The 26,173-nt window shown below is 39.8% G+C and overlaps 1 protein-coding gene across 2 annotated transcripts in view; it reads left to right on the top strand.

Annotated features, from left to right (window-relative positions):
• Nucleotides 1-26,173, top strand: part of TBC1D19 (TBC1 domain family member 19) — a 107,946-nt gene that overhangs the window by 11,130 nt on the left and 70,643 nt on the right. Inside the window, exons 3-8 of one of the 2 annotated variants that reach the window (XM_065405188.1) lie at nt 4,975-5,020; nt 8,311-8,386; nt 19,337-19,411; nt 20,529-20,592; nt 21,630-21,676; nt 24,543-24,653. In XM_065405188.1, the coding sequence (XP_065261260.1) occupies nt 4,975-5,020; nt 8,311-8,386; nt 19,337-19,411; nt 20,529-20,592; nt 21,630-21,676; nt 24,543-24,653 (419 nt within the window). The remainder of the gene's footprint in view (nt 1-4,974; nt 5,021-8,310; nt 8,387-19,336; nt 19,412-20,528; nt 20,593-21,629; nt 21,677-24,542; nt 24,654-26,173) is intronic. The other variant, XM_065405189.1, reaches the window with a different exon arrangement.

The following is a 26,173-nucleotide window of genomic DNA, read 5'->3' as shown; positions in this document are numbered from 1 at the left end:
GTGTTATGTAAGACACCGTTGTAGGGATTCAATAGATAATAGTCGTAAATAAAAATTTTGGTGGGAACTTATTAAATGTAGTTATTAAACTTATTCATTTACTAAAGCTGGATGGGAAGCCCATTTTGTGGAATTTAATTTTTGAATGTTTTGTAGTTTAAGTTTTGTAAAACTACCAAATCATGGAATGATTTATTGAGATTTTGTAAAATCTAAATACATTTAAAGAAACCCTTTAACAATATTATTTTTTTTAAAATACATTCACTAATAGGAGAAAGTAATATCTGAACTTTATTAAGACTGTTTAAGGGTAGTTGCATAAAATATAAAATAGTTCAAATAAGAAAAGGTAATATGAGAAGTCATTTTAAGATACACTGTTAATATGCACAATGCCTGTGACTTTCTCTAAGAAACAACTTGACATTCTACAATACTTTCCAGAAGTCTGTCTGCAAAAGGAAAAAACCCTTGCATACTCAATAATCTTTAAATACATACCTTATAGAGAAGGGAACTTACCATTTTTCAAGTCTAGGGATAAAATTTTCAAAAGTGCCTAAGTGACTTAGGCACCTAACTCACCTTTGAAAATGGGGTGACATTTAGGCACTTATAGGCACTTATCCTGCTCTCTGTGGCAAGAGAGAACAACTTTTCTCCATCTTTTTTATGGCATCTTTTTTAAACATACCCAGTTTCTTCCGCCTTTGCTCATGTGGCTTGCATTCCATCCCTTTGATCATCTTTGTTGCTTGCTTCTGGATCCTTTCTAGTTTCTCTACATCCTCTCTATACATTGGTGACCTAAATTGGACACAGTACTCTGGCTGAAGCCTAACCAGCACTGAGTAGAGTGCTACTATCACCTCCCATGACTTGCAATTTTGGGTTGCATTAACAGAGGCATAGCATGCATTTGGTTTTTTTGCAAGAGCATTGCATTGCTGACTCATGCTGAAGTTGTGATCCACCACAACTCCCAGATCCTTCTCAGCAGTGTTGCTGCCAAGCCAGTTATCCTGAACGCTGTATTTGTGCATTTGGTTTTTCGTCCCTATGTGAAATTCAACAAAGACTAATGTAATTTTGTTGTCTATAGCTCAGTTCTCCAGTTTATCAAGATCTCTTTGAAGTTTGGCTCTATCCTCCAAATATGCAACCCCTCCCCCACCCCCCGAGTGGGGTCACTGTGTTTCAGGTGGATTCCCCACTGTGTCAGTGGGTATACTTGCCACTGACAGGATTCTGAGCTGGGACCTGGTAAAGCAGGGAGGGTCCGGGTCCCCCTACCTGGCCGCTCCCCTCCTTCTCTTCACCCCCCCCGGTGACGGCCTGTTTCCCTACTGAAGAGGGCCATTATACTGACTCTGGCCATTGAGCCACAAAGCCCCCAGAGAGTGTAGCTATACAGACTCTGGTCACTAGGCCACACAGCGCTGCTGAACAGGGCAGCCTACTGACTCCGATTGCTAGGCCACACAGCCCTACGGAAGTGGGCAGTTCTCCTGACTCTGGCCATTGGGGCACGCAGCCCTGAGAGGGGACAACTTTACTGACTCTTGCCACTAGGCCACACGGCCTTGCTGAGACAGGAGACCACACTGACTCTGACCACTAGGCCATACACCCCGGCCAAACTGGGTAATCATACTGGCTTGAGCCATTGGGTCCCGCAGCCTTGTGGGAAGGGGCTGTCGTCCTGACCCTGGCCATCAGGCCATACAACCCTGAGAGAGTGGCCATATTGACTTTTACCACTACCCCAAGACAAGATCACGCTACCCCAAGATAAGGGGTGATAGTAAAGATGCGGCCACGGGGAAGTAATTACCCTCACCCTGCCCCAAGAGGGGATGGGGCGTACTTGCCGCGTGACACAGTGGCTCTGAGATTTCTTCAGCTAATTATTTCAGCATCCTGGGGTGAATAGCATCAGGCCACTGACTTGAATTAATTCAGAAGATCTCTGACATGTTCTTTACTTATCTCGATCTGCATCCCTTTCCCTTTATTGTCTATGATAACTTTGCTTGTTGTCCAGTCACTTGTTATTTTTTGTATGAAGACTGAAGCAAAGTAGGCAGTGAGCAGCTCTGCCTTTCTGTCGTCTTCCGAAACCAGCTCACCTTCTCCATTGAGCAGTGGGCTCACACCAATCTGATCTTTGTTTTGTCTGACATATTTGAAGACCCCCTTCTTGTTGTCTCTAACATTTTTTTGCCAGCTGTCACTCAGTCTTGCCTTAGCTTTCCTGATTTTGTCCCACTATTCCCATGTATATTTCCTTGGTGACATGTCCCTCCCTCCATTTCCTGTATGTATCCTTTTAGCTTTTTAGATAACCCTTAGAGCCCCGACCGGGGTTATTCTATCTACTACCCAAGATCCACAAACCTGGAAATCCTGGACGCCCCATCATCTTGGGCATTGGCACTCTCACTGAAGGACTGTCTGGATATGTGGACTCCCTACTCAGACCCTACGCCACCAGCACTCCCAGCTATCTCCGTGACACCACAGATTTCCTGAGAAAACTACAATGCATTGGTGACCTCCCAGAAAACACCATCCTAGCCACCATGGATGTAGAGGCTCTCTACACAAACATCCCACACACAGATGGAATACAAGCTGTCAGGAACAGTATCCCTGATGATGACACAGCACAACTTATTGCCGAGCTCTGCGACTTTATCCTCACGCACAATTATTTCAAATTTGGTGACAATATATACCTCCAGACCAGTGGCACCGCTATGGGCACCCGCATGGCCCCACAATATGCCAACATCTTTATGGCTGACCTGGAACAACGCTTCCTCAGCTCTCGTCCACTCACGCCCCTTCTCTACCTACGCTACATTGATGACATCTTCATCATCTGGACCCATGGGAAGGAGACCCTGGAAGAATTCCACCATGATTTCAACAACTTCCACCCCACCATCAACCTCAGCCTGGACCAGTCTACACGGGAGGTCCACTTCCTGGACACCACAGTACAAATAAGCAATGGCCACGTTAACACCACCCTATACCGAAAACCCACCGACCGCTATGCCTACCTTCATGCCTCCAGCTTCCACCCCGGACACACCACACGATCCATCGTTTACAGCCAAGCACTGAGGTACAACCGCATCTGCTCCAACCCCTCAGACAGAGACCAACACCTACAAGATCTTCACCAAGCATTCTCAAAACTACGATACCCACACAAGGAAATAAAGGAACAAATCAACAGAGCCAGACGTGTACCCAGAAGTCTCCTGCTACAAGACAGGCCCAAAAAAGAAACCAACAGAACTCCACTGGCCATCACCTACAGCCCTCAGCTTAAACCTCTCCAACGCATCATCAGTGATCTACAACCCATCCTGGACAATGACCCCTCACTTTCACAGACCTTGGGAGGCAGGCCTGTCCTCGCCCACAGACAACCTGCCAACCTTAAGCATATTCTCACCAGCAACCACGCACCGCACCATAACAACTCTAACTCAGGAACCAACCCATGCAACAAACCTCGATGCCAACTCTGCCCACATATCTACACCAGCAGCACTATCACAGGACCTAACCAGATCAGCTACAACATCACCGGCTCATTCACCTGCACGTCCACCAATGTTATATATGCCATCATGTGCCAGCAATGCCCCTCTGCTATGTACATTGGCCAAACTGGACAGTCACTACGCAAGAGGATAAATGGACACAAGTCAGATATCAGGAATGGCAATATACAAAAACCTGTAGGAGAACACTTTAACCTCCCTGGCCACACAATAGCAGATGTTAAGGTAGCCATCTTACAGCAAAAAAACTTCAGGACCAGACTCCAAAGAGAAACTGCTGAGCTCCAGTTCATTTGCAAATTTGACACCATCAGATCAGGATTAAACAAAGACTGTGAATGGCTATCCAACTACAGAAGCAGTTTCTCCTCCCTTGGTGTTCACACCTCTACTGCTAGCAGAGCACCTCACCCTCCCTGATTGAACTAACCTCGTTATCTCCACACTGATTTACACCTGCCTCTGGAGATTTCCATTACTTGCATCTGAAGAAGTGAGGTTCTTACCCACGAAAGCTTATGCTCCCAATACTTCTGTTAGTCTTACAGGTGCCACAGGACCCTCTGTTGCTTTTTAAAAAGCTCCTTGTGCAGCCACACTGGCCTCCTATGGCTCTTCTTTTCTTTCCTCTGCATTGGAATAGCTTGATATTGAGCCTCTAGTATTACATGTTTTAGGAACTGCCAGCCCCCTTCAACTCCTTTTCTTCCTAATTGGTCTTTCCATGGGACCTTGCCTGCTATTTCTCTGAGCTGATTGAAATCTGCCTTTTTGAAGTCCAGTGTTCTTGTTTTGCTGTTCTCATGTCCTCCTTTCCTTAGGATCTTGAATTCTATCAGATCATGATCACTTCCTCCCAAGTTCCCAACCACCTTTGTGTTTGCAACTAATTCATCCGTGTTGGTCAACACCAGATCCAAAATGGATGACCACCTAGTTGTTACGTCGACTTTCTGAATTTGAAAATTGTCCCCTACACATGCTAAGAGCTTGAGTTCATTTGCCCTGAAGAATACAATAATCAACCTATTAAACAAGTATTATATTGTATCTAAGGTTGCATTTAAAATGTATATGATATTATATGAGAATAAGTGGGATTCTATAACTGAAGACTATATTGTAAAGCTTTGAACTAGGGGGCAGAGATAAGGGAGCACATGCAACTTTTAACTTTGTGTTTTAACCTTCTGTTGGTGTAGTTATTTCTTGCCTCCTGTGCCTTTAGGGAGAGCCTGAAAGAGAGAGAACTTAGGTAGATGTGAAATTGAATTGAAGACCACAAACTTTAGTGAATCTGAAAGATTCCCTTGGGTCGTACTTCAGATATTTAAAGGTTTACTTGTTTATGAAATGATTGTCAATTTCTTTTTTTTTTTTATTTAAACAGGATGGGAAAAGAGGCTTCAGAATGCTGTTTACAGTGAACTCAATGTGTGAGTTTTTATTCAGTATTTTTATTATATATGCTTATGTACATTTATATCTGTCTGTATGATAGGTCTGCATTATTTGCAAGACCGTTATGTATATGTCACACTAGGGAGGTATAATTATGTTCCTATATTTTTAATGCATCACAGATTTCTTTTTCTACCCCCAAAATGGATGACTTTCAATGAGATTTAGGCTGCTAAGTGCTTAAGCTACTTTTTAAAAATGGGATGTAGGCTCCTAAGTCACTTAGGCTCTTAAAAACTTCACCAAGATCATCTTCTGCAAGTTCTATACTGATGCCATTGAACACGCAGGTGAGCAAACAAGGAAGTAAATAAAATTTTTGGATTTTTTTTTTCCTAGTGTTTTTTTTTTTTTTTTTTTGACCTTGGTTCAATTCCTGGCTCTACCCTTGGGCAAGTCATTTGATCTTTCTGTGCCTCAGCTCCCCATCTGTAAAATGGGGTAATATTACTTCCTTTCTTAGACCATTTGTCTGCCTTTAGAGTGTATGTTTTTTGGAGCAAGGACTGTCTCTTAAGTGCATTTACGTTACCTAGAACACTGGCACCCTATGATGTTTGGGGCACCTCAAGACACTGCTGTAATACAAATTGTGATTACATTAACTTAGGGACAAAGCAGCAGAAAAAGGACATACTTGTTTTGATTTTCTTTTCCCCCCCTGCATCTTTTAGAGCCCCGATAAAAGCTCTAGTATTAAGATATAGATATTTCTCCAAGTGTACAAGGTCAGTCTCTAATTTGATGGTTGTTGCTTATATCACACTTGAAAACATCTGAACCTCTGTTCAGCCAACTCGTTCTTGTTTCAGTGTGAGGATTCCTGGAGGTACCCAGGACTGTGAGGTGCCTCACTACTACCTGGCCCTTAGCATGAAGAAGCTTTGACTAGGCCTGCCGTTGGTCAGATCCCAACTCCACTAGCCGTGGGTAACAAACACTCCCCTCTAGGCCTCGCAGGCTGCGCTGTCACTTTGCAGGTCAGCGATTGGCACACTCAAACCCTCAAGCCCTCCGAATGTCTCCCTGGAGCCATTCAGATTCTGGTTCACTGAACACACTCAATATTCACAGATTCACTGTTTCCAAAGAAACAGTACACCCCAGCTTACCAGTTCTATCTCAGATCACTGCTTCACTTCACACACCGCCCTTAGATATGTTTATAGTGAAATCAAGTATAAGTTAGTTTAATAAAGTGTAGAGATTCAAGTGGTAGTAGTAGCAAGAAATAGTGTAGGAAACAAATGGGTACATATAAAATAAAATCATAATCTGCATTCTAGAGCCTAGACTTAATTAACAATGTACTCGCATGTTTTGTAGAGTATTGCTCACCCCAGATCCTTACAGCACTTTATAGCCAAGTTAGCTGTGACCCTTCTTTCATGAGACACAAGCATGCTGTCAATTTGCCTCCCTTGGTGAGGGATTCTGTTTGTCGCTTTGCACTTCAAGATATAGCAGAACAATCCTTTATCTTTATTCATAGACAAGATACCCACTCTGCTGTTTGTTTATTCCTGTAGATTTCCTCTCTTGTAGGTTTTATAATCTCGTCTTTTACCTGTGGCTTAGTAAACCAATAGGCATACATTAGGAGGCATACAATACACAAATGCTCAGACAAGAGATAGATGTCTGTTACCTTCTGCTTGAAAGGAAAACTTCCGAGGTATGTCACCTCCTGGTTATACGTCTTATCTCCAAGATCTTAAGAGTGTAATTTTAGATACATAATTCTTTAAATATTCTCTTTACATACAGTTTGCAATGATTATGACAGCCAATGGGCTAATGGCTCTCAGTAGAGACCTCACATGCTAACCTTTGGTGAACAATCACGCATGTATCCAATCCAGAGGATCTCTGTAAAACACTGTGCATCTCATGTGCCCTCTGCCCGTTTGAACTAAGGGATCCCAGGGTTACATTCAGTCACTGAATTTTTTCTACCATGTAAAGCACAGACATTTTTTTTCTTACCTACAAAAGGTATTTCTCTAAAACCCCTACACTTTATCTTTTTTATTTCTTTACTAATATTTTTGCAGGACTTTGATTGTCTGTCTTACTTCTGAAGTGCATCTCTTGGTGTTCATATTTTGCATTTTGTCTAGACAGTTCTTCATTCCACTAGCTACTTCTCTTCCTGCGGCTTTCATGTTTTTATTCAGGGGTCGGCAATGTTGGCACGCGGCTCGCCAGGGTAAGCACCCTGGCGGGCCGGGCCAGTTTTATTTACCTGCTGACGCGGCAGGTTCGGCCGATCGCGGCCCCCACTGGCCGCGGTTCGCCGTCCCGGGCCAATAGGAGCGGCGAGAAGCTGCGGCCAGCACATCGCTCGCCCGCGCCGCTTCTCGCCGCCCCCATTGGCCCGGGACGGCGAACCGCGGCCAGTGGGGGCCGCGATCGGCCGAACCTGCCGTGTCAGCAGGTAAATAAAACTGGCCCGGCCCGCCAGGGTGCTTACCCTGGCGAGCCACGTGCCAACGTTGCCGACCCCTGTTTTTATTGCTATGCAATTTGTGGCTAGAGATTCAAGCTTGCTGAGATTGGCACTCCAAAATTCTGCAGTTACTTTGGACATGTTCAGTTGTGAAAACTAATCAAGTTACAGACTGAACTTGTTTTTTTGAGAAATACCGTTTCCTGGAAAGAAAAAATAATTTTGTTTAGACATTATTTTATTCTGTAATACTGCTTTAAAAATTTTATGAAAAATTATTTGATTTCTTTCATGAATATTTGTGATGTCATTAACTGTTTTTACAAAACGTTCTATTTATGTTAAAAAATCTTGTCTACAGCCTTGAATATTTATTTTACGTCCTTGAAGTACTCTACATGCATAGTAAGATAAGAGACTGCTTTTTATGAGAAATCCCATCTTTCAAGTTTAGATTACCATCCACAAAGTTATTCTTCATTGTCTTATCCAAAGACAGAAATTATGTTTGGGTTTATGAATGTGCACATTTCAACCATGCCAGAGATTTACAGTACCCTTTGCTATTTCTTTTCTAATTAAGAGTGTGAATACCTATAATGCAAAGATGGGAACTGGGATTTCACTTACTGATACTGATCTTTTTTTTTTTTTTTTTTAAGGTTGGGGTTTGACCTTGGGCTTAGAATTATTATTGCATATATTGTACTGCTTCTAAAAATAATTATGGAGTTGAGAAAATTTGTTCAAAGAGCAAAAGACATCAATGTATTTAATAATAATCTAACATTCAAAACATAATTTTGTTTTCTTAAGGTTCCCTTCACCCTGTCATCCTGCAGCACCCCCTGAGCACATGAAGGAACCCTTAGTTTACATGAGGAAAGCACAGGTTGGTTGTCATCAATCTATCTGTCTGTTTTCAACTAGAGCATTTTAGTTTATGCCGTATATGTCTACCATACAATTTTAAAAAATCTTTGTACATTTAAAATGGTAACTTTTAATTATAAGTGTTTAGGTATAAAAATGAATGTATGTCATATTTCATAATGGCAGCATCTATAGATAAAGTAGAATAAGGTTGAAGTAGGGTACAGTGGTCAATCAATGAGTGTTATAAAGATATGTGGAAAATAGAATGGTTCACAGAATAGAATATGATTTAGAAAAAAAGCTTAGGAGGTATTTGTCATTTCATTTATGGCTAATCAAGTGGGATTTTGAAGAGTCAGGTAGTGGAATGGGTGCAAAAGGATAAAGAGGCTGTCCCAGGTAATGGCATTTCCAGACAAGAAAGATTTATTATCCAGCATGGAAAAAACTGACGGGATGGTGAAAGGAGTAGGCAGAACTCTAGAGCTGAAGGAACTAAGTGAACATGCAGGAGAATAAGAGGAATATAGGTAGATAGATCAAAAGAGGAACTTGAACACAGAGAAAATATTTTACTTTCCTTGTTTGATTTATTCATGATGTTTTACAAGTAAATTCCACATCAAATTGGCATCCTTTCATCTGTGAGAGATGTGGGAATTGCAGCCTATGATGTAGATTGTTTGCAATGTCTCATGTGACTTGAATAGTCCAATCCAAGATTTGCATGATCTTTGGCTGTTATTGCAATGTATGTATTTTGGTTGGGAACTGCTTGCTTCCTACGGGCTCTTTTCTTTTCAAGCTGTAGGAGCTAGCTTCTGTCATGAACTTTGATACCCTGATGGAGACGATGGCGCCACTTGTTACGATCACTTGTCAGGATTTCCCATTGGTCAGGATCAGTTCCAAATTCCTTCATATCTTGCTTGTATGTGTCTTTATAGTGAAGCTTGGGACGTCCTGTTGTTCTTGTTCCCTCTGATAGCTCCCCGTATAGCATGTCCTTGGGTATGCGTCTGTCTTCCAACCTATTCAGATGGCCCAGCCAGCACAGTGATCTTTGCTTGAGTAGGGCTGTCACACTTGGTAATTTTGCCCTTTGAAGAACCTCTGCATTGGTGACTTTATCCTGCCATTTGATGTTGAGTATGCGGCATAAACAATGTAGTTGGAAGGAAACTGTTTAACCATTTCTCCTGATGAGCATAAGTTGTTCATGTTTCCCCAACATACATCAGAGTGCTGAGGACCCAAGCTTGGTACACTAGCATTTTGGTCTTGATGGTAAGCTTTGAGTTGTACCATGCTCTTTTAGTTAGTTTGCTAAAGGTGGAGGCAGCCTTTCCAATGCGAATGTTTAGCTCTTCATCCAGTGAGAGGTTGGTGGTCACTGTAGAACCTAAATAGCTGAACTGCTGGACTACATCTAGCTGGTTTGCATTTAAGGTAATTGAAAGATCTTGTGGAACCCCCTGTCCTAATACAACCATTTTCTTGATGCTGATGGTGGGCGCAAATGCCTGACAGGCATTTGAAAGGTGTTCCATGAGTTCTTGTAGTAGATCTTCATTGTGGGCTATGAGGGCAGCATCATCAGCGAATAGAAGGTCCCTGATTAGCACCTTTTTGACTTTGGTCTTTTCAACCTGTCCTGATTTAAGTCAGAGTTTCCTATCTGATCTTGTGTGGAGATGCACTCCATCTTTCATGTCCTTAAACGCACAGTTCAAAAGTACAGAGAAGAAGATTCCAAAGACTGTAGGGGCAAGAACAGATCCTTGTTTCACTCCACTTTTCATCTCAGTGCTGTCCGAAGTGGACCCATCGAAGTGGACGGTTGCTCTCATGTTGTTGTGGAATGAATGTATAAGACTTGACAGGGTTGGTGGGCATTCTGTCTTTTCTAGTATTGCAAATAAACCTGCTCTAATGACTGTGTCGAATGCTTTGGTTAGGTCCACAAAGGCAATGTACAATGGTTGGTTTTGCTCTCTGCACTTTTCTTGGAGTTGATGCAGAGAAAATATCATGTCTATTGTTGATCTTCCAGCCCTGAATCTGCACTGTGATTCAGGGTAGACACAATTCGCCAGCTGTTGTAGGTGCACTAAGATGACTTTTGCGAAAGCTTTTCCCGCTACACTTAGTAGCGAGATGCCCCTGTAGTTGTTGCAGTCGCCCTTTTGGCCTTTATTTTTATACAAAGTGATGATGTTTGTGTCACACACCTCTTGTGGTACCTAACCCTCTTTCCAGCATTTAAGTAACAGCTGATGAAGATCTGGTAATGAGCTGTCTTTCCCGCACTTGAGGATTTCCTCTGGGATGCCATCTTTTCCAGAAGCTTTGCCACTCGATAGCAAATCAATGGCCTTGCTTAGCTCTTCTATAGTGGGCTCCACATCTAGCTCTGGCATGACCTCTAGAGTTGGTATTTGGTCCAATGATTTGCTGGTGATGTTTCTTTCTTGTGCGTATAGCTCTGAATAGTGTTGAACCCAATGAGACAACAGCTTGCTTTTATCTGTAATGATAAATTACACAAATTCCCCATTAAAGACTGTGCAAAGACAACCACCTTCCTTACCTCTGAAGGTCTGTGATTTGGAAGGATGCCACAGTGTGTTTAACTCACCCCATCTTAAAATGTATTGTAGTATTGTTCAAAAGTCATTCAGTAAATTGTTCTACCTATTCTATCAAATTGTTGTTCATTCTAGTGTATATTAATTTGATGTCTTGTATTTTACATTGTTTGTTAGGTCTTTGGGACAGAGACTGTGTATTGGGTAATACATAGCATACTGCCAGCACTTAATAAATAATTAATACGCTGTCACATTCATTTACTTATATTGAAAATAATAGTTTTTTCTGGTATGGACTAAATACTGTAAGGTAGACAAATGTGTATATAATGTGTATGCCAGTGAGTTCACTGATGTAGTTACTGTTATGAAAGCATATATAACAAATATTAGTATTTTACGTGTCTTAGTTCAGCTTATGAAATGGCAGCTTCTCTTCTAGAATGAGTATGCATGGGAAAAGTCCTGTTGATTTTTTTTTCATGTGGACACCTGTGTCTGGAACACCTTTCCTGAATTAATCCCCTTCAAATCCTTCCTTAAAATACACTTCTTCAACAAGCCAGTCACAGGGTGATGCTGGTCCTTTAAGAGGGAGGAGGGCCAGTACATCCATGACGGTTCGCCGTCCCAGGCCAATGGGGGATGCGGGAAGCGGTGCGGGCGAGGGATGTGCTGGCCATGGCTTCCCGCCACCCCCATTGGCCTGTGACGGCGAACCGCAGCCAGTGGGAGCTGCGATTGGCCGAACCTGCCGACGCGGCAGGTAAACAAACTGGCCCGGCCCGCCAGGGTGCTTAACCTGGAGAGCCGTGTGACAGAGGTTGCCGACCCCTGCAGTAGGACTTGGTCTCAGTCTGCCATTAATAGTTCCCGGGATCCCTGATACTGCAGGTAAGAGCAGCTTGCTAGTTCCTACATCAGCTTGCCTCCTGCATTCTAAGGTCATTTTGGTGTGGTGTTTTTTGTTTTTGTTACCATCCTTTCTTGGCTGGAATTATTTCTGAATTTGGTTTCAATATGGCTGGCCTTCCTCTAAAGGAAGAATATGGTTTAAGTAAAGGTTGTTCTGTGGGCCGCTTGCCCCTTCCCATTTATATCTGTAGTGGTCCACCTTTGTTGTACTTTTCCCAGGAAAGAAGATCCTAACTGGGATGTATGTAATTACCTCCACTCCATATATCCTGCCTCTCCACAGAAATCTGAGGACCTTGTTTAAGTGAAAACAAATCTTCTTCTCTCAAAATGAACGAACTCACCCTTTTCCCTCTTTCCTCATTTCCAAGATTTACATCCTGAAGGCAGTCAATATTTAAACAGCGTTGATTGGAAAAATGTATTGGATTTTTATTTAATACTTTTAATCTTTACTATTTATATTGAGGTAATGCTCATTGGCCCTGGTTACGAAAGGGTTCCCAGTGTGCTAAGTGCTGTACAGATGAATAGAAAGAAATGCTCCCTGGCCTAAAGAGCTATGGTGAAATCTGGCCCCATTGAAGTCAGTGGCTTTTCACCCTTAAAATACAAGCAAAAGAGTGTTAGTCCCCCTCTTATCTTGGTTTTCCACCAGGAAATGTATATTTAAAAAAAAAAAAAAAAACCCTCCAAAGCGTATAAAGTAAAAATCTAAAAGATATTCCTTCACAACCACAGGCGCTGACTTTCATTTTTCCAGGTGGGTGCTCCACCCCGGCTCCGCCTTGCCCCGAGGCCCCACCCCTACTCTGCCCCTTCCCCAAGGCCTCACTCCACCTCTTCCCATCCCTGCTCTGCCTCCTCCCCCAGCATCTCTCGCCTGCTGCCAAACAGCTGATTGGCTAGTGGGTGCTGAGCACCCACTATTTTTTTTTCCATGGGTGCTTCAGCCCGGAGCACCCACGGAGTTGGTGCCTGTGTTTACTACTGAGAGTAGCTCTTCACTCACTGTCTAAAGAAAGCTAAAATGCTAGCCCTAGATATTAAAGATTCTGATGCTGCATCTGCAGATCTGCATAAAAGTCAATCTGCCTTTCTTTCTTCAGAATCTCTTTGGAAAACAGAATCTGAAAGAAAAACATAATCTCTCAAAGTTGCTTAGGATCCGTAAAGGGAAATCTAATAACTTTTCCTTTGTTCCTAAAGTTGACTTTTTCTTTCTGCCAGTCTAAAGAGTTACTATTTCTTGCTTTTAGAACTGGTGTTAGGAATATTAAAAACTTCTTCACAGCATGTTTTGATTCTGCAACGAACAGCCCTGAATACTGATTCCTCCTGCTGAATAATCTTATTCTGGCCCGCTCTGAAGGGATTGCATTTTTTGGTAGTCTTTTAAGGAGGCACTTTAAGATTGATGAGTGCTACCTAATCTCTTTCCTAATCAGGCTTCCATCTCCTGTAAAGAACCCTGAAACCAATCTAGGGATTTTTAACTCTTGCTTCTCTAGAAACCCCTTTACTAATGACTTATTCAGGAAGTTCTTCTCCAGCCAAAGGATAAATCATTTCTTCAGATCTTTGGCCACCTGTACAAATGATATAACTAGAAATAATTCAGGAAGGCTACTTTATAAGAACTCCTCCTCCTGTCTTTGATGATTTTTGTTTCTCAGCTTTTGGGAAATGATCAGAAATGGTCAAAGCTTAAGGAAGTTCCTTCAAATCAAAATCCTTTGTCCATTAACCACTCATTAAAGAGCCCATAGAAAACTGTTCCAGAATCTTTACAATTTTTAAGTAAATTGAAGTTGTACATCTACTCTTTGAACTGTCAGCTAAGATACTCTTTGAACTGTCAGCTAAGATTCAGGATGGAAAATTAATTTTAAACAATTCTCAATATTACTTTCTCTCATCAGTAGACTGAAAGAAATATAGGAGTTGCCATACAGGCTCAGACCAGTGTTCCATCCAGTCAAATATTCAATCTCCTACCATGGCTAGTACCGGATGCTTCCTACTAATGGGCAATTATGAAAATAACATGTAGAGGGAGTTTTGAGTTGCAGCAGAGCCATTGAGAGTTGTCTGCCTCCTGAGGAAGACAGCACTACATTGGTTTACATTCAATTCACATTTTAAAGATTATCTTTGCAGTCATAATTACTAGAATTTTTTAAATTTAAAGCTAAATTTCTGCAAAGATTGATGGAACTCATCTGAGATTCTTGCTGCCCTTCAGCAAAATGATTTTTGAAGCCCTATCTGCTGCTTTGAAAGAGTTTTTTAGTGGGGTAAAGTATTTTGCATTCTATTTATAATTACTGTGAATGGCTCCAGAATTTGCCACTTTGACAGTGCGAGAGTCTTGCCCAGCACTTGCCCTAACTGGTGGATGTCTTTGAGTAAGTCTTCAATGTACATCTAACTCAGGCTTTTACTTGGGTGTTGCCCCTAACCTGGCTCCAATCCACACACAAAACGCATCAATCCAAGTTTGGTGATGCTTTAAACGTGGGCTAGCTGGTTCAGCTAGGGGTATAGGCTAGAGCAGTGGTTCTCAAGCAGGGGTACACAGATGTCTTCCAGGGGTACATCAACTCATCTAGATATTTGCCTAGTCTTACAATAGGCTACATAAAAAGAACTAGTGAAGTCAGCAAAATTAAAATTTCATATAGACAATGACTTGTTTATACTGCTCTGTATACTATACACTGAAATGTAAGTACAATATTTATATTCCAATGGCTTTATTTTATAATTATATAGTAAAAATGAGAAAGTAAGCAATTTTCCAGTAATAGTGCTATGACACTTTTGTATTTTTATGTCTGATTTTGTAAGCAAGTAGTTTTTAAGTGAGGTGAAACTTGGGGGTACGCAAGACAAATCAGACTCGTGAAAGGGGTACAGTAGTCTGGAAAAGACTGAGAGCCACTGGGCTAGAGCTCACATGCTGCTTTCACTCAGGCCACAGTGAGGTTGTAGGCTAAACCACTTGAGTGCTGGTAGTCCTCCAGTGCCTTCCCACAATTTCCCGGTGCCCAGAAGGACAGACTAGTTCTCCCACAATTAACTGAGAAAGAACCATACAGCAGCTCAGCTTATGGTAGCACTAAGAACCGTGGGATATGCCCCAGAAGTCTTAGGAACACCATCTAATCTGGGTGTGTTTGGCATCAGTGAGAACACAGTAACTTGAGTATGGCCTTTCAGTGTGGCTCCTTGCACCTGAGCTAGGCTAACTCAGATTCTGAACATCTGAGTTAACTCTGCAGTGAAAATATACACTTTGTTATGACAAAATGTTCACAAAAGAGGGTTTTTTATCCTCCTGATCTTTTTTCTGTCGGAGAGATTTACTTTTAATGTTCCTGTCTTTTGTTCTAAGTGTGTAGTTGGAGACAAGAAAATGTCAAGAACTCAGTCAAAGCAGCTTTAAGCAGAGCTGTGATATACCCAGCGGTGTCTATAAACAGCAAACATGATTGCTGTTCTCTTCTGCCTGGGGGAAGATCCTGACTTCATTAGCTAAGAAATCTATTTGAGGATAATTCATTGAGCCAAGAAGAGCACTTTTTTGCTGCTCTTGCTATCCTTAATACTTTGTTTCAGACCTATAGAAAGCATGTGTGATAGGTCTCTAATGAGTACAGGAAGGCTTCCAAGGATTGAAATTTTCATTTATTCGGGGTGACTATTCTCTGAAACTAAAAGTTCTCAGTTTCAGCTTGATTGACTCCTTTAAATTACTTCTTTGAATATGCTGAAGAATTGAAATGGCAGAGCTGAAGTGTAGAACTGAGACACTGAAGAGAGCTGTGGTGCATCACTATATTTCTACTCTGGTGCCAATACACCGGTCAGGCACAGTGGAGCCTCTTGGAAACAGTAATGTGTACAGAAAAGGTGATCAGTTTTCTTTCTAGTGTGCATGTGAAGAAGTGAGGTTTTTTACCCACAAAAGCTTATGCCCAAATACATCTGTTATTCTTTAAGGTGCCACCGGGCTCCTTGTTGTCTTTCTAGTCTGTCTTCCTCCCCCTCTCTTTGGAATGTTCTTGAGCCTTTTACAAACAACAAACCTGACTTTAGCATATCTGATGAACCAAACTACCTGTGGGTATTGGAGATTACCTGCATGGCATGTGGGTTTTGCAGAATCTGTTACAAAAGACAGGGTGGGTGGTTCTGATGATCTCAGTGCAGTGTGTTTTGAGCCAGGAAAGCTTACTTAGGACTCTAAGCATTCTGGATACAGTGGCTGCATTGTGACAGGTAGCTGTTCTTCATTTCAGCTTTGTTGATGCAGTAGCATCAATGGTTTTGAAACCTTCTGCAGAAGTAGAAATGATGTTGATACTGATTTATATGTCAGTACAACCAGATCCTTCTTCTGCATGCTGGCCTGAGAAAGAAACTAGTGGCGAGAGAACAGGAGCTAAGAGAAGCCACCTCTTCTTTTCTCCCCCAGTGCCCATGAATTTCTGCCATAGTTAAGGCTCAGTCTGATAAGCTATATGCCTTAGCACCCAACTCCCATCATTCCAACTGTAGAAAGTCCCACCGGTTAGTGAATGTAGTGCATCCCCCTCTGTGCCTGATGAACAGACAATGTGGGTCTGTATAGCCCCCCAGCTACACAGTCTAACTCTTTAGCTCAAGCTGTAGACTCATGCTTTTTAGCTCTGGAGGTCCTTGTTCAATCCATGGTGTTGGCCAAGATGGTGAAAGTTACAACAGCACTTAGCAGATTCAAATTCCTGGAGGAGAGAAACTTGAACAGTAAAGGACTGAAGACTTCTAGGCAATGTGTAAGGACAGCCTTTGCTGCATGTGAGAGTATCTGTATCCTTAAGGAACATCTAGGCTTGCATAGATGTGAATTTCAGGTTTTCAGTAAGAAATGCAACAAAGCTCAAGACCTTACATCTAGTAACAAAGAATGTATGTCACCATGCATTCTATCTTGTAAGTGTATCATGGAATGAATGCATGGATGCTGAAATGGACATAGGAGTTGTGGTAGATATATACTTGAGCATGAATTCCCAGTGCAGTTCTGCAGCTAAGAGGGAGGTGGTATTACCTCTGCATTTGACTTTAATGACCTCATTACTGGAATACATTTTCCAAGAGAATGTTAAAAGGTGACTCGATCAAGGTCTATAAGTACCTACCCAGGGAAAAGATTTCTGATAGTAGATATCTCTTTAAGCTAGCAGAAAAAGTCATAATGACTTCCAATGATTAGAAGCTGAGTCTAAACAAATTTAGACTAGAAATAAAATGAGAATTGTTAGTAGTGCTGGTAATTAATTATTGGGAACAACAACAAAAGATATGGGCTTGATGCACTAGTTCAGGGATCGGCAACATCCCTTGTCCCGCGCCGCTTCCTGCAGCTCCCATTGGCCTAAGCGGCGAACCGCGGCCAGTGGGAGCCATGATCGGCCGAACCTGCGGACACAGCAGGTAAACAAACTGGCCTGGTCCGCCGGGGGCTTACCCTGGCGGACCGTGTGCCAAACATTGCCGATCCCTGCACTAGTTACTGGGTGAGGTTCTAAGTCCTGTGTTATTCCTGAGGTCAGACTAGATTATCATAATGGCCCCTTCTGTCCTTAAAGCCTACGAATTGAGTCTGTTTTGGGATGGAGGTATTTTACTCTTTAAAAACATTTTTTTCCAGTGTTTAATTTGGAGGGGTTTGTTGGTGTTCATTTACATAGCTGGTTAATTTCTTGTATACATATACTGTTAACACTAGACTATGGATTTAAAAAAACAAAAACAAAATAAAACTTTGATTTTATGTATGTATGTTTTATCCATTTCCCCCCCATCCTTCATGTGTTGCTTGTCATCTTAAATTGAAAGATCTTTGAAGCAGGGCATTTGTTTTGTTTTCATGTGTGTGGACAAAAGCTAGAATGTTGTGGGTGCTGCAAGATACAAATAATAAACAATAATGAAATATATTATTCAAAATGGAAATCAGGGACCTGAACCAGCGCCCAGTGAAATTAATGGGAGTCTTTCCATTTACTTGAGTAGGGTTTGAATCCGCTTCCAGGAGAATACCAAGATTGTTAAAATCCCTAATTTGGGTATATCCTCAGTGAAATTCCTCATATGCAATATCGCTATAACATTATCAAGATAAAACTATTTAAACAACATTTGAAATACAGTAGGGGGCAAAGAAGAAAGAAAATAACTAATTTGCCAGTAAACTAATACAAATCAAATATAAATAAATTCAGTGTTGTCACAGTATTACTGAACCTTATTGTCTAGATCCTCAGCTGATGTAAATGAGTACTGATCTATTGATTTCAGTGGAACTAAGACAGTTTACACCAACTGAGGATCTGGTCTAGTATGGAAAATTTGAAAATATGCTACATTTATGACAGGAATCTGATTCTGCCGAAAGCTTCTTTTTTGTTCTCTCCGTTATTAAGGTATTGCCTGCTTTTATTTTTAATCTCTCATTTAAGAACTGTTATCTGTGCATAGGAAAGACTGGACTTCTTTGGTAAATGTTGATAAACTGATTTCACTGTTCACACACAAACGGATGAAAAAATATTTCCATCGATAATCGAAATTTACTGATGGGCAAAGTAAGAAAAATGCTGCTAGAGAACTTGTTAGTTTGATTTAAGGCTGTTTATTTTTGTATATTTTGGTATATGATATTGACAATTTGTATTTTAACAGTTATAAAGTTTTAACGTTTTGAATCTCAGCATCTACGGTCATTAAGGAATTATTGTCTGACCCCCGGATAATTTCCCACAATTGTGAAAATTTAAATAGATAAAAAATCTTAAAAAATGCTTAAGAATAAACATCAATATAATTTGCTGAAATTCTATTTTAAAAAAATCAAAAAAAAAAAAATCTGCCAAACCAATCTATGCCTTATAATAATTCCAAATCCCTGGAACTTTTTAGTCTCTCTAAAAATGGGTAGCTAGTGCAATATCTTTAGAGAAGATATTTACTTACTTTCTCTCCATGTCTTAAAGGGTGGATGGGGCATTATTTTTACACAGTTCACCTCCCTGAGCATGCGTGTCCAGTATTGTGGTTAAAATGTAAAATTCATGGCTACCAATATGAAAGGTAGCTTGGGCACTAGCCTTCCTTCCAAGAATGAATACCTGTAAAGCAGAGGCATTTTGGAGAACATACAGTATGGTGAGCAACCTTATTTTGCTGGTTCTTTGTTACTTTGTCGTATAAAGAAGTTTTTCATTGTATAATGAACAAATCATTCCTTTGTTCACATTTTTAAGTAATCATGTAAACTTTTGGCAGATATCAGTGACACTAGTCATCTTTTCTTTTAAAGTTATTCATTGACTAGGCTGTGGTATGCTTATAAATATAAATATGGGTGGGAGGAAGGAAGTTTTACGTTGATCAAAATGTTTGTGTTACAGGGAAGCTGGGAGAAGCGAATTCTGAAGAGTCTAAATAGCATGTGCACAGAACTCAGTATCCCATTAGCACGAAAGGTACTGTGTTTATTAACTTAACTTTTTAAAGTGAATGTAGAGCTTGTTCCACCTTCACATCTTTGGAAACTGTGGTCCTGATAAAGCAAAAACTTATCTTATGCAAACTTTATACATAAGTAGTTCCATTGATGTCAGGAATTGCAGAATTAGGGCCTAAAGTCTTCTGGAACAAACAGATAGCAGAGATAGTAGTAGTGTGAGAGTATCCCCACCAGTGTGCCTCCATTGTACTCTGGAAGGACCACTTTGGGAATGAAGGGTGTTCGTAAGTCTTTCTCTTGCTGTTGCAATCATTGGCCTCTGCTGGGAATACCGTACTGTGGAGCCAATTGATGGTTTTTGTTTTTTGTTTTTTTGTTTTTTTTTGTATGATGTGGACAGTAGTACACACAGACTGGATTGAGACCACTGACTAACTTCACATTGGACACTGAACAACCAATAATTACATTGACATTCTTTCTTTGCTGATTGGGGCTAGAGTTGAACTTGTGACCTTGGAGTGAAAGGCTCAGTATTCCACTATCATCACTTCCCTTTGTCATCCATTCCTCACTGACATCTTTATGTTTCAAATCTCTGTAAATTAATAAATGGAGCAGAATTGGCAAGTATGTATTATAGGGCAAATCTTCCCTGTCCCTCTCCCCTAAAGCCTGGTAGCTGGCAGAACTGCTGTGGTTTATTGTACAAGGCAGAGGACAAAACTGTGGGGAGGAACAGAGAAAGAAATGCAGAGGAATCTACACCCCTTTTGTGCAACTGAGCTATACTCTTCAGGGCTTCTGGCACCGTGAAGAGGGAATTTGGTGGCAGCACATGGGTGGTGCAGGGTGAATCCTCAGATACATGGAACTGCCAGCCAAACATAGCAAAGGGTTCAATAGCAGATACAGTGTGTCAGAACTACCCCATGGCATGAGGAGGGGGATTCCAATCCTTACTTGGATTTGGTGCAGTAGAGAGAATATGGCCTAAGACTAATGCTAACTTATAAAGTCTATTGCATGCTATTTTTTTAAAAGACTAATTTTCATCCATACAGGAGATGGGTGTATTTTAGATTTTTAGCTGGTTAATTAAAAAAGACCATTTCTTTTCTTATGACTTACAGAGACCTATAGGAGAGCAAAAAGAACTTCTTAATAAATGGAATGAAATGGGAACTGATGAGCCAGGTATGTTAAATAAAATGTGTCTTTTTATGTAGCAGCAAAGCAAATGCATATTTATCTCCTTATTTATCAGTCAGGGATTAAAGTAGTATCCATTGTAAAGGCAACTAGTTCCTGTTTTTTATTTTTTCCCTAGTTTGCAGTGCTTGGTAGCTCACAAATACCTATTCACTGTATTATTTATTTATTTGAAGAGTTATTGTTTGGATTTTTGAATCTACACCTGCAGTCTGTAGATATATTCTCTTACATACCAATACCTAGAGAATTTGGACAGGTACCTTAAGTTAGTAGTAGTAATGGGAGCAGTGCACTAATTGAAAGAAAAACATCATATTGTTTACTTTTTGTGTTATTTAATTCTCAACAATTTTCTCTTACTCACATAATGTATTTTTTCAACAGCTAAAAGTGAAACAGCTAAACAATATATAGGAATTACATTCTGTACAGTTTCATAGCTAATGATCCTGTTCAGATCAACCAGGGCTTGAAGCAAGCTAGCAAACCCCAAATACATGTATTGTCTTGCAATGTGAATAAAACTGGATAATGACTTGAAAATTTTCATGGTCTGAACTGCAGTTTCATGACACGTTAATGTATAGATGTACTGCTGGGGAGAGAAAAAAAATAAAGTGATGATGTATTTTTACTTCACATTGGCTTTGAAGCTGTTTAAACTTCTATAATTTAAGAACATTCCAAGTATATCCTTTGTGCTTTAATTTTTGTGTGGAGTTGGCTGAATAACAGGGATGTGTTTTATATTGCACCAATTGTCTTTTTGTAATTCAGTGATCATTAAATAGCAGTTTTATGAAATACCTGATTATGGTTGCTGTGCATGGCATCAATTAGTGATTCTTGTATATACTGATATGAACTTTTTAAATATAACTGTTCATAAAATCTCATTGTCATGATGTATTATAGGGACAGTTACATTGTGTCAGAATTGGAAAAAACTTCATATGTATTGCCAACCTTTATAAAATTTTAATTTAAATAAAGCTTTCTTTAAATCCTGTTAATTTCAGATCTAAGTCTCTTCCGACCTGTTTATGCACCTAAAGATTTTCTTGAGGTAAGCATTAATGAAATAACCAACCAGTCATTGAGTTACATCCTTTATAGTTAGCTATTTAAAGTGGGACCTGTGCATGGTAAGTCTTCAACAGATGGATAGGAAATAGACATTAATTTTCTTCTAAATAAGGTAAACTGAATCAACACACAAATCATTGTCCATTAAATAATCAGTTACAAAGCTGCTTTAAAGAATTGATGGTACATTTATATCTTTTTCTAAATCTATAAGAAATTATCAGATCTAATGGGCTGATAAGATTAACTTTTAACTGCCAGTGAATTACATTTAACCTCATATTGGTCATTGAAAACTTTCTTAAAACTTGAAACTTTTTCAATGCCTGTTAAGCAACGGAGCGTCTTGTGTCGAAAAATGTCAGCTCAAAATGTTTAACTTGGCTTACTAATCAGGACTTTGAGGCAATAGGAAGTCATGCACATCAGATCCCTGAAATAGGGTGTTTATTACTTTAGTGCTCTTTGCCTGAGAATTTAAGCTTGTATTAAAATAAATGAATTTCTAACATTTTTCTATTGTAAAGTGGCCTTTCGAATGTGAACAGAGTGTCTGTTGCTTTGACAACCTAGCCTTATGGATGCATGGATGGGGAATCATGCTGAATTGCACTTATTGTGGAGGAGAGATTGCTGGTTCGTCCTTTTAAAAAATTTCCTTTTTATTGTGCCTATAATGGAAAGCCCCAAATTCTCTGAAATGTTGGAGGACGAATCCTGTGGGACTAACTCCTGCTCGCTTTATTAACATGAACAGTTACATTGCTTCATTATTAATTTTCAATTGCAGATTGGTGTAATATTACTTGAAGTAGGTTCACAGTGTCATGTGAAGATGAAATTTTGAACTATCTACAAAGATTATTCAAATCTTTTATAAAACTGAAAGCAATACAGAACCAAAGATGAAAGATGGGGAGTCTCCTGATAGCTGGAAATACTTGAGGCTTTTGTCTGTGACCAAAACAAAAAGTTGAAAAATAAAACTAGCTCACTGCTAAGTCCTTAAGGCCAGAATTGCAAAGTTTTACTTGGGTTTTTTTTTTTTTTGCATAATTCATAATACTGAAGGCCGTAATTAAAATTATGTCCAGGGTCTGTTGCACAATAGAGATCGCTGGTGACTTGTTAATAATGACAATATGTAAAATGCTATTGTTTATGAAAATACAATACAAAAATCAATGACTGTATAATACTCTGTCAGCTGTTGATGAAACAAATTTGTCTAGAACCTTAGATAATGTAGGTAGGGAGCAAGAAATTAAATTTAAAAGGGAAACACAGCAATATGAATCATAATCAGCAAATTTAGTATTTAAAATTATTTAATATACATTTAAAGGAATGTCTTTTGCAGTGATATGAGAGAGATGTAGCATATTTGTAACTTTTGCTTGGATAAATATGAACTGTTATGGTTTGGAACTGTGAATGTTAAAAGTGAAGTATTCTAATTTACATATGCAAGTGAGATTAATTTAACATGTTTGTACAATTGGTAATATCAAACTATAAATTTATTTAATGTAAGGGCTTCTGGATGCCATAGTTGTGCTAATTATAAATGTAACACTTATCTGTAATTCAATCTAATTATATCTGACTTGTATTTTGACCTTATTTTAACTACTCATAAAGTAGTGTTTATTTTCCTCTTGTTTTCCTTTTCCCCTTGTGTCCCATAGTCTGTCATTTCTCATGTTACTGTATCAATGTAGGGCCTGATCCTGAGAGTAGTCCCATAGAAGTCAAGAGGGACTAGTCACATGAATTTGGATTAATTAGATGAGTGAGGGTTGCAGATTTAGGATTTTAAGGAGGCATTTCCTTATAGCAGTGGTTCTCAACCAGTGGTATGTATACCCCTGGGGGTACACAGAGGTCTTCCAGGGGGTACATCAGCTCATCTAGATATTTGCCTAATTTTATAACAGGCTACATAAAAAGCACTAGCAAAGTCCGTTCAAACTAAAATGTCATACAGACAAAATGAGAAAGTAAGCAATTTGTCAGTAATAGTGTTTTTTTTTTTTAATCAAAGCCCTCTGGCTACACTTTGGAAAAAGTGGGGCAACACTTTACTAAATTCAGCCTCATGTGCCTTCCGTGCAGTGGGGGATGGCTCTTCAGGGAACCATGAGCTAAGCTGGGAAAGTTCAAAGACTCCTTGCCTGTTGGCCATTAAAATGCCAAAATCCATGGCCACGGAATCACAGAATATATGGGATCCTGACTCAGATGAATAGGGCAGTTTACAGCTCTCAAGGCTGTGATTTCAGACCCTGTAGACTAAGGCACTCATCAGTTTGCTCTTGTTTTATGTTTTTAGTGTTAGAGTCGCCACCATAAGGACTAGAAATATCTTTTAAAAAAATGAAAGTTGAGATTCTGGGCCACAATTCTGTGGCAAGAGGTGAATTCTGTGGCAAATTGTTTAGCAGTGGAATTGCAGAATACATAAGGCACTAGGTATCAGAACACTAATAGAATAGCTTATTTAAAAAAAAAAATTCAGATCAGTATCCTAGAGCCATTGAGGAAGGTATTGTTTGATAGGGAAACTAGTGTTAATTAGGACATAGAGTGTGATTTTTTTCAGTGCCTCAATTTTGATTTTCAGAGTGGGAGTTAAGCACTTTCTCAAAATCAGACCCCTTTATGGATTTTGAAGTTGGCTGCCCAAAAATTTAGGCCTTCACCTGGGAGTTGCAATGCTGCAGGAAATAGCACTATGTTTGTGTCTAAGCACAATTTGTGACACTGATACTGTTGGGTCACAATCTCATGTTGTAAGTTTAGGTATATACACAGGGAATGACAGATTGTATTCTTTTTTTTAAAAGGTACTGATGAATCTTCGCAACCCAAATTATGAAAATGGGGATCAGCCTAGTTTCAGAAATCACCTGGGTCTAATTCAGGTTCCTCTAAAAGTTAAAGACATCCCTGAACTGGTAAGTATAGTTGTATTTGTTCTTATGTTTTTTTAAAATAAATCTCTGTTTAAAAAAAAAAAAAGTTTCTCTGAGAATTGTTTTGGCTGACTAATCTATAATATACTAGACAATAAAAAGGAATCTTAATTAGTTAATAGGTTTGTTTTTAAAAGAAGTGAATAAGGATGTACAATAGGTCAGTAAATAAAATGTAACATGTGGAAAAGATTTATTAAAGGAACTTCTTAATGAAAAAGAAATACAGAATTGAAAAAGGAACATTTCCTCCTACCCCAGTTAGTTAGTGGTTGATTTGCACCTTGAAACATGGTAGTATATTTACTTTATATAATTTTCCTACCTAATGTAACTGAATGTTTATATTATCTGTTAAATGACTACTCCATTTCTGAACCCCTCTACACTCTTATCCTCAGTTATATCTTGTGGCAATGAGTTCCACACCAGGTGACCAAAAATCAATGTTTTTTTTTAAATTAAAAAAAGATTTTTTTATTTAAATCTAAATTTAAATATTAATTTTCAATTGACAATCTATGTTAAGGCCTAAACTACTTAGGTCTATCAAACTAATTTAATTTAAATACACAAATAATATTAAGTAGTACATGTGTGAGAGGAGGATGAGATCTTCTAGTTCTAAAATCTTGAAGGACATGGTGACCAGAAACAACAATTAGTTCAATTCAAATACAATTATTGCTTCCTTTTGTTTAATAACTGTTTGTTTGAAATGCAAAACATGTTTTGATGAGAAAAAGTTTATGTATCCAACACATTTCAGATAGTTTTATTTAATAAAAGAAACGAAAATGCTGTTTTTGTATATTTTTAATTGATTTGAATTTCCAACCCTATAGAGCTTGATACAAGACACCAGTAAAAAATTAATCATCTAGTAAAAAATTAAACTGCTTAAATCAATTGCGTTAATAAATGTGTATAGATGTAGTGAGTCTCCTGATTAGCAAAAAGAAGCCACAAATTTAGTATAAAGTTGTTATATTTAGTTGTAAGTCAACATGCTTTAATGGTTACCAAACTAATGAGGATTAACCCGCTAATTTTCCCCGTGGTTGCTCTAGCCTTGCAGCACCCACGGAGTCGGAGCCTATGTTAGTGTGACCAGACATAGTCAGTTTGTGCAGGAGAACTCTCTGCTAGCATACTTCTAGTGGAAGTGGCTCTGACACCAACTATACAAGCCATTCCCTGCAGGGCCAGCTCCAGGATTTTTGCCACCCCAAGCAAAAGTAAAAAAAGGGGAGGGGCGCGGCGGAGTACCGCCGCCGAAGCAAAAACCGGGATGCTGCCCCTTGAAAAGTGCTGCCCCAAGCACATGCTGGAGCCTAGAGCTGGCCCTGATTCCCTGTTTCTTCCCTCCACCCCCATGGGGAAGGATTAGGGTGGCCAACTTTCTGATTGCAGAAAACCAAACACCCATGTCCTGCCCCTTCTCTGAGGCCCCGCCCTTTATCCAAGGCCCTGCCCCCCACTCACTCCAACCCCCCTCCCTC

The sequence above is a fragment of the Emys orbicularis genome, chromosome 5 (assembly GCF_028017835.1).
Source record: "Emys orbicularis isolate rEmyOrb1 chromosome 5, rEmyOrb1.hap1, whole genome shotgun sequence".
In the NCBI taxonomy this organism is placed as follows: domain Eukaryota; kingdom Metazoa; phylum Chordata; order Testudines; family Emydidae; genus Emys; species Emys orbicularis.
The sequence above is the reverse complement of the archived record's forward strand: the minus strand, read 5'-3'. Positions and strand labels throughout refer to the sequence as shown.